Source organism: Primulina eburnea, chromosome 13, assembly GCF_022965805.1.
Source record: "Primulina eburnea isolate SZY01 chromosome 13, ASM2296580v1, whole genome shotgun sequence".
Classification (NCBI taxonomy): domain Eukaryota; kingdom Viridiplantae; phylum Streptophyta; class Magnoliopsida; order Lamiales; family Gesneriaceae; genus Primulina; species Primulina eburnea.
This window is the reverse complement of record NC_133113.1, coordinates 4,441,376-4,450,324: the sequence shown is the minus strand read 5'-3', so window position 1 is coordinate 4,450,324 and position 8,949 is coordinate 4,441,376. Positions and strand designations below refer to the sequence as shown.

At 33.0% G+C, this 8,949-nt stretch overlaps 1 protein-coding gene across 1 annotated transcript; it reads right to left on the bottom strand.

Moving 5' to 3' along the window:
* Positions 1–2,841: 2,841 nt before the first annotated feature.
* On the bottom strand, positions 2,842–7,119 carry LOC140809889 (ankyrin repeat domain-containing protein 2B-like). Its single transcript, XM_073167663.1, has 9 exons — positions 6,995–7,119; positions 6,690–6,720; positions 6,381–6,526; positions 5,659–5,871; positions 5,423–5,571; positions 3,729–3,897; positions 3,555–3,647; positions 3,220–3,359; positions 2,842–3,135 (listed from the first exon to the last, which is right to left on the bottom strand). Exons 1-9 carry the CDS (start codon positions 7,001–7,003, stop codon positions 3,036–3,038), a joined length of 1,050 nt encoding a protein of 349 aa, XP_073023764.1. The 5' UTR covers positions 7,004–7,119; the 3' UTR covers positions 2,842–3,035.
* Between the last annotated feature and the right edge of the window lie 1,830 nt (positions 7,120–8,949).

Below are 8,949 nucleotides of genomic sequence, written 5' to 3'. Positions count from 1 at the left end.
ATTGCACGATGTTACAAGATAGTCTATTGGCGATAGAGCCAAAGTCTGTCACCGGAGGATTAGCTATCGATGTGGATAGAATTTGGGATTCTTCTATTACTGTGGATCGATATCGTATCGGTGTGGATAGAATTGGAGCTTCTTCTATTACTGGTGATCGATATTATATCGGTGTGGATAGAATGAGAGTTCCTTCTATTACTGGTGATCGATACCATATCGGTGTGGATAGAATCAGACCTTTTTCTATTACTGGTGATCGATACCTTATCGACGTGGATAGAACTGGAGTCTTTTCTATTACTGTTGGTCGATATAGGAATGCTAACTTCTGGAAACCGGGATCCCTAGACTAGGATTGAGTTTAGTCTAAATGGTGTAGCTACGAGTATTGTCGATAGATTGATATTAGTTATGTTTCAGATTTTGATACATATTGTTGTTAGCTGTTACATGCTTTATATTTGTTTATATGATTGCATGTTTCGTTGATTTATACTGGGATTATATTCTCACCGGAATTATCCGGCTGTTCTCTTGTCTGTATGTGTACATGACAACAGGTGGGACAGGTTCAGGGTTGAGGAGATGAAGAGAGATCGTGATTAGAGTGGCGGCTCCGGACTTGGATTAGAGATAGGGTTGGACACTTGACATTAGTTGCTAAACCTTAGTAGAATGAATGTATGTGATACAAGATTTGTACTTTTATATATATGTTGAGATGTATATATATATATATATATATATATATATATATATATATATATATATATATATATATATATTTTTATGTCACTACGATGCGCATTATTTTTAAAAAAAAAAAATTTAGACCCTATTTATTCTAATTGATTAATTAGTCCCAATGATGATTAAGAACATGATTAGCGTCCGGATCCCCACATCCTCTAAACCAATCATTTCTAAAGTTGTCATCAGATCAATTTCTTTTCTGAGACAGACTTGATTAGATTGATCATCTTTTTTTCTTCGGTCAAAGGTTTTGACACCACTCTAGCCTTCCCTTGTTGATGTAACAAAGATTCAGTACCAAAGGATGGTGGTAACCAACCTCCTGAAGTTCGTCTACTGGAACTGGGTTGTTGTTCCAATTTCTGAATTCTTGTTTGAATATCCTTTAACATTCCAAGAATTTCTTCCTGGGTTTCAAGGATTTTCTCAACTCGTTACGGTACAAAATATAGCATATTTCCATAATTTTGTACTGTCTTCTGAATTTCTCTAAGATCTGAAGAGAGCTTAGAGGAATCTAGAACTATCTCCAGAAACTTATTTGTTTGAATCATAAGTTTACCAGAGATTTTACCTGAGGATGCAGTATCTTCCCTTTCTGTTTCTGATATCTAACAATAGTTAGATATACTTGTTTATATTCCAAAATTTTGGAATATTTCTTGTAAATTATTTTTCTCGAACCGAAGTTCGTATTCATGATTTTTTCAAAATTCTCCTTCTCATACAATTAGTTACTAATAATAATAAAATTTGTGTTTGAAATAAATCAACCTAAGGCTCTGATACCATTTTGAAAGCGTGAGGATCAATTAAACTTAAAATAGGAATAAGGGTATTTTTGTCCATTTTAAGGTATTAGGGAGTTAAAAGAAAGGTTCTGAGGTGTAGGGAGTTTGGATAAAGTTGAGTTTGGGTTTGAGATTTATGAGCAATTTACACTTAAAGAAAACAGAAAACGTCGATAATTTAAAATGATGTTATATCATATGTTTTTATCTTTGTTTTTTATGAAAATTTATATATTTTTCTTGTGTATGGATTACTTATTTCGATAATTAAGAATATAATCAATAATAAAGTAAATTACAATATCACTTAAACATTGTTTTTCAAAATCAAAATATGATTATTGGTTACATCATCAAAAGAACCCGGGTCATGGATGACCCGATACATTAATTGGATAGTTCAAACTATAGTCAATATGCATAATACTTTCCTCAGCAGCCGGGCATGGAGATGTCCGGGAAGAGAAATCAAGAGCCCGGGCTCTCATGCAAGTTCTCGGGAACTTTCTACTCGGGCTACATCGAGAAACGCACCACACTCGAGTGTATTGGTATGGACTATCGTATCTGTCAGAACAACATGAGTTTGACGTGTTTTAGAAGTTATCAGAAGCAAAAAGTATGGGCCGCCGACTTGCCATACTTAGCAGGTGGCACTGAAAACTAGGTAATGATGAAATCTACTACTATAAATAGCAGGTATACTTCTCATTTACGGATTCTGGATTTTTGAATTCTCAAAGTATACACATATATTCTCACCTATATTGCTTGTGTTCTTCATTTTCAACCTGCTGACTTTAGCATCGGAGTGGCTACGTAGGACACTCCTCCGACGCCCATTAACGAGTTTCTTTCTTGTTTGCAGGTGTTATTGAAGCCATTATCCTTACTTTAATTCCGTAAACACATAATTATCGTCATTATCCGATGAATTACCCACATATATCGTATCCGATTTCTCCGGACATCTTCAAATATGTTTCACGTTTTCGTCAAGAATGTTTTTCCTTGCTCTTACAATTGTTAAGAGTTGATTTCTGATTTATAGTAAAAATATTTATTGAATGGATTTGAGCCTTTAAAATTTTGCTAATTTAAGGGTGTTCGGATCAATTATTCTCATCAAATTTGTATTTGAAAAGATGACTAAAAACAAAGGATACCAAACTTGAGAAGATGCCCGTATAAGCTTAGTACCTTCTTGCATTATTGATTATTTAAGCATTATTAATATTCAAGTAGATTGAAGATTTAATTGTATAACTTAACTTACTCCATTGCGAGCAGCCAATGTGACCAAACCCATGTAGATTTTCATGCAACGAATGTACACATCATGTGATTGTCAACATAGAATGACAGACCCATACATACTAAGCATCCCCGAAAAGCAGAGTATATGAACCGATATATGTATGCCAACACTCGAGCTCGTGAAACTACTCGATTATAATCACACCGGAATAGGAACTGCAGGGCCAAGACTCATAGAAACGCATCCTTCTCAAGCAGCTTTAGTACCTCGTTTTGATCATTTAATTTGGCAACGTCTATAGGCGTCTTTCCATCCAAGTTCTGAAGAGTGCTGCATAAACCAAGAAAAGTTAATGTGTTGGAAAGAAAACGTGCAAATTAAAGCTGGGGATGACGATCGGGAAAACAGGCTTACACAGCTGCACCATTGCTCAACAAAAGCTCCACGCAGTCCTTTCTCCCATAACCGGCAGCATAATGAAGAGGAGTGTTCTTATTCTTATCCAGAGCATCAACCTTAGCCCCAGCCTCTAAAAGAATTTGAGCACATTTAACCTAGAACAAAACCAAACAGCTTTTGGGTGAGAAGCTAAAATAATTGGCCGAAAGTCATAAAACTACACAACAGGTGTAATAAAAGGCAACATACGAAAGAGAAGAAAAAAAGGAAATCCAAGCATAGATGGTCAGTGATCGATGAAACTAAAGGTTGAAGGAAGGAGTAACGATTCTTGTTAGCTTTTCGAATACCTCTCCATATCCACATGAAAAATGAAGCGCAGTCCGTCCCTCAGAATCTTCTTCATCCTTGTCAGCACCATTGGCTAAAGCCTTCTTCAATGCCTAGTTGTTGATAAAGAGTCAATAAGGACAGAGAAACCATGATAATAAATGTACTTTCAACATAATATTGCTAGGAGATACCTCTTCATCACCAACACTAGCTGCGTTATGGACAATGGATTCCTCGTCATTTACCTCCTCTGCTTCGTCTTCCCCAGCAGCATCCCCAGCAGATGTGGCACTTTCTCCTCCAACAGCAAATCCCATAGCCTCACCCAACTTCTGGAGAGCATCTTTATCATTCCAGTATCTAATTATAATACTTATCAGTGGGGGGGACAATCCAAGTAATGACTAGTTCCACAATCAAAAATCGAAAGAAAAGCTCAGCTAGTGTGTAAGAGTGAGATGGATCACATTCACCAAGATATGTATCGAATATTGGTTAGGACTTAGAAGTATGGTAATGATCCACAACAGAACCATGATTTTAAAATGCATCAAAATATTCTACCAGCTATACTGAAGGCATAGGAATACATCCTAAACAATTTTTTGAAATATAAACATATCAGTTGAGCAGGGTAAACAATTTCTAGGTTTTTAGTTGGAATGAATCATTTGTTTTTCTACTTCTCATAGGGTGTGTTTGGTTGGATAGATAAAACAAGGTTAGATAAATAATCAAACATTTATCTAATGTTTGTTTAAAATTTTAAGATACTTTAATAATCACTTTGACTTGACCTGGTTTAAGACTCAATTTTATGGATAATTATTTGATTATTAATCTAATAAAACGAGTGAGATAGGCTATCAACACTCATCATCAAATTACATTTTTATCCTCTTAGTTCTTATTCCATGTCCACACTCATCATTTTATATCATGTCAAATATTATTTTGTAGTTTATTAAAAATACACAATCTACAAATATATTTCTAATAAATATAACAATAAAATTAATATTCAAAATATTATTACTATTTTAATTATTAATTAAATGCATATTTACAAATATATTTCTAATAAATATATTTAATTAATTTTAATAAATATAAATTATAATTATAAATATTTAATTATCTATCAAATTATTTTTGAAAAAATAATCTTGTAATTATTACTAAATTTTATTTAACAGTAACATTCAAAAAATTATTGTTATTTTAGTTATTAAAGTAAATGCATATTTACAAATTTATTTCTAATAAATATATTTAAATTTATTTTAATAAATAGAAATTATGATTATAAATATTTAATTATCTATCCAATTATTTTAAAGAATATATATTTAATTACCACTTGGGCATTTTGGTCATGACAATAAAATTTACAAAATTAATCCATCCTTTTAAAATTATACCAAACACCATGTTATTTATCTCACCATACTATTAATTCATATCTGTCATTTTTTAATCACTCTAATTACTAATCATTTTCCCATCACACGTATCAAACGGAGTCATAGTGTAATGACAGAACATCAGCTCAACTAGAAAACAAGAGCTGCAAAATAAACCGTAATCCTTCTAACATTCAAATGTGATAAAAAAAATGTCTTTCCAATTGCAAAAACACAGAAGATACACCCATAGGCCAACAGTAACACCCACTAGTTTGCAGGATGAATTATAAATCTCCCTAAAATAATAACAATCATAATAATAATAATAATAATAAACCACTGGAAATTTCAGAATATGCAGATAAAAGTAGTTTTAATCAGTCAAGAAAATCAAATAAGTTGAGTTAAGAGGACATGTTAAAAGCATTCAGAAGCATTTAACCATATTAAAGTAAACAAAACTCAGAAAAAGATATAACCTCATCATAGCAGCAGGACCCCCAGTTTCGATCTCTTCCAATATTGGCTTCAAAGATGGATCTTCCTTCACACGGGCCATTCGTTCTTCAAGTTGTTCTTTATTAGCTGGATTTGTCATACTCTCAAGCAGGCCAGACATGGCCGGATCCTGCAGAAAAATCAGAATGATACAACTTTTGACTTTATTTAAAACGATAGTTTGTCGGGAAATAAGGAAAAGGTAGTCTCGAATTACCTGCATCAGTGAGTTTCCAAGCCTCTCAGCCATGGTCATGAATTGAGGATTTTCCATGACCTTTTGCATTGTTGACATATACTCTTGCGAATCAAAATTAGGGATGCCATCTTCAAGTGCAGCACCTTGAAAGGATTTCTGTAGCTGTTCTGCCATCTGATTAAATGAAGGATCCTTGGCTATCTGTTCGGCTAGTTCCTTGATGCTTGGGTCCTGTACATACTCAACATAAATAAGAGAACGATAATATAAAATTATAATATTGATTTAACACTTTCATCAGAAAGCTTATTAATCCACACTACCCTAAATATATCATCGCCCCGTTAATTACTGCTACTTAATCATTAGATGCTCCAAGGTATGCATAATTATCATATGACATAAGAAACATCACATTCTTTCCTCAGTTGCCTCTCATGACATAAATTTATTTAATGGTTTTCAGTTCAATAGACAATAGAATAAGCAGTTTTTCCTTTTGGTTTAATAGGGGAAACATTTGCGCGTGAACTAGTATTAGAAAGTTTAATTAAGTTGGAGAATAAATAATGATCCGAGTAAACAGATTAGCAGCAACAAGTTTAGAAAAAAAACATGGACACATAGTTGTCCTTCATGAAGAAGAAACTAGTGAAGAGCTGACATCAACATGCTACAGATTCACCATAATACTTTCTCAGTCTAAGAAAAGCCATAAGTGATGAGGAAAGTATAAATACATTAAGCAGTCCCGTCATAGCGGAGAAATCAAAAGGATTTGACATTTCAGGAAATGGAGCAGGGATTGAACTGGTCTGTCCAGATTGTGTTCCCCCAGAAGCTGAAGGAGCAGGAGATTTACTTTTAGGCGCATCAGACTTCTCCTCTGAAGAACAGAAACGTAGTTTTTATACACTCAGCATTCAATTTTTCTGCCTAATGGCAAAAAAATCATCCTTAAAACACAAACTCATCAACTAAATAAATTTCTGAAAGAAACGAGATCAACAAAACGCGCATAAAACACACTTTCAGCTCAGATAACATACCGTCTGCAGGAACCGGAGGTTTTTTTACTGGCTGAACACAAAAATAAAAAATCAACCAGTCAAATCAACAGCTGTAAACAAGTGAAAACTGGAATTCATACAATCAATTAGGAAAAATTTTATTAAATAAAAACTTCGAAATACCTCGAATAACCGAATCAATAGAAAAAAAAATCAGTAATTACTCCAATAAATAAACAGAAAATGGGTCGAAGTCAACAACCACACTCCAGATCGAACAATCTACTTCCCAATAAAAAAAATACTAGAACGAATCAAAGCGGGGATAAATTTAGCAAGAATACCTCAGACATGACTGCGAAATCTGATTGAGATGTGTTGGATCCTTTGCTTCGAGTGACCGGAAAGCTTTGCAGAAGATGCGAAACAATGGTTTGAGGTTAAAAGATGGGATAACAGAGAAAATATTAAAATAATACAACATAAAATAAAACCACGGAAATGGGCCGCCTCGCCTTTACAGGGTTGATTGACCTGTTTTGATTTAAGGCCCATTATTTGTTATTTTAGGCCTGATAACTGGTCTGGCCCAAACAAGGATCTACGACCCATTTTGGATATAGCAGACATTATAAATAACTAACCATAAACGCATTTGATAATTAAGTTATTTATTATTATTAACAAACAATTTAGTTTTTTTTTTCGAATTTACGTTTTGAGAAAAGGTAATTTTTTCCATTTATTAAAATGACCTAGGTAGGTATTATTAGAGTTTACCTATTATAATATAGCATAGATAGACACTGTATTGGTTGTAAGATAAGATGATGAATGATGAGATAATTGCTAGAAGGCAAAAACTTGTGTGAGGCGGTCTCACGGGTTGTATTTGTGAGACGGATCTCTTATTTGGGTCACCCATGAAAAAGTATTACTTTTTATGCTAAGAGTATTACTTTTTATTGTGAATATGGGTAGGGTTGACCCGTCTTACAGATTATGCTCCGTGAGACGGTCTCACATGAGACTCACTCTTGTAAGAAAAATGATTTTTGTAATCGTTTAGAATCGGTAAAATAATTCGAACGAGTTACGTGATGAACAAAATTATTTCTCGATTACCAATTAGGATGAATGAGAAATATATATTGGAAATCACACGCAAAAATGTTGTGTGATTGGTGAAGAGACGCAATTCAGTTGATTTGGTCGAATAGATGTTATGTATTGACCGAAACAATGTGTCCCTTTATTAGTGAAATGATGCATAATTTCATCAAGAGGTATGTCTCTTGATTCGAGGTTTTTCGTCTTCTATAAATATGACTTTTATTTGCATTCATCAAGTCATTTTCTCTTCTTCTCCTCTCTCTTGAAGTTTAATTCTATATGTGGATTTCTAAGTATTAGTGCTTAAGGTTCAAATTTTCAAGATATAAAATCTTGAGTTTGAATTTTTTAAGTTTATACACTTAAATTCGAACTTTGGAATTAGATTCAAAAGTTGTCTTCAAGTTTTGAGTTTTTAAAGCATTTGCACTTAAATCCAAGTTTTGCAAGATTTAAACTCTTGGAATTTTGATTTTTAAGTTTAATGCTTAGAATTCGAAATTAGAAAGTTTGCATATCATCTTGATAGTGTTCTAAACATTTCAAGTTTGTGTGCCTTTAAAATGTGTAGTGTTACTATTTTGAAGCCGTAGTCATTGTATCTTGGGAAATAAATTGTCAACAACCTTGAGCACCAGGGCGGGACAAAATCGTTTTAAGAAAAAAGAGTCAAACTCTTGTCTCGAGTATTTTTTCGTAGTCATTTGGTTCGTCCATTTCTATCCCGGATTTCCCAAGATAAAGGAAAAAAGAATACCTACCAACAATAATAAATTGAAAGGTAAAGATAACATATTTATTTTATAACTTCAATTTTTGTAAACTTTGAGTCAAACACTGAATGATAAAAGAATGTTGATTTATCTTTCACATGAAATGAGGCTTGAGATTCATGCAGTATTATGTTATTCACATGTATCGATTTATCATCTCTATATTTTACATTCTTTCATTTTATTAACCAAATGGTCCATAACTAGTGCAGATATATGGCGTTTACAAAATTGTTTTGGGTGATAATATGTTTTTTCCGTCCATGTTATTTGAAATTTTTAAAATTTTAATCCTTTTTATTCGTGATATATAAAAGAAAAACATGGAGTTTTGAATTTTGATTCTTCTTTGTCTTTGCTGTCAATTGGTTTTCAATAATTAAGACAAAGAGCACCAAACAAAAATGAATAAT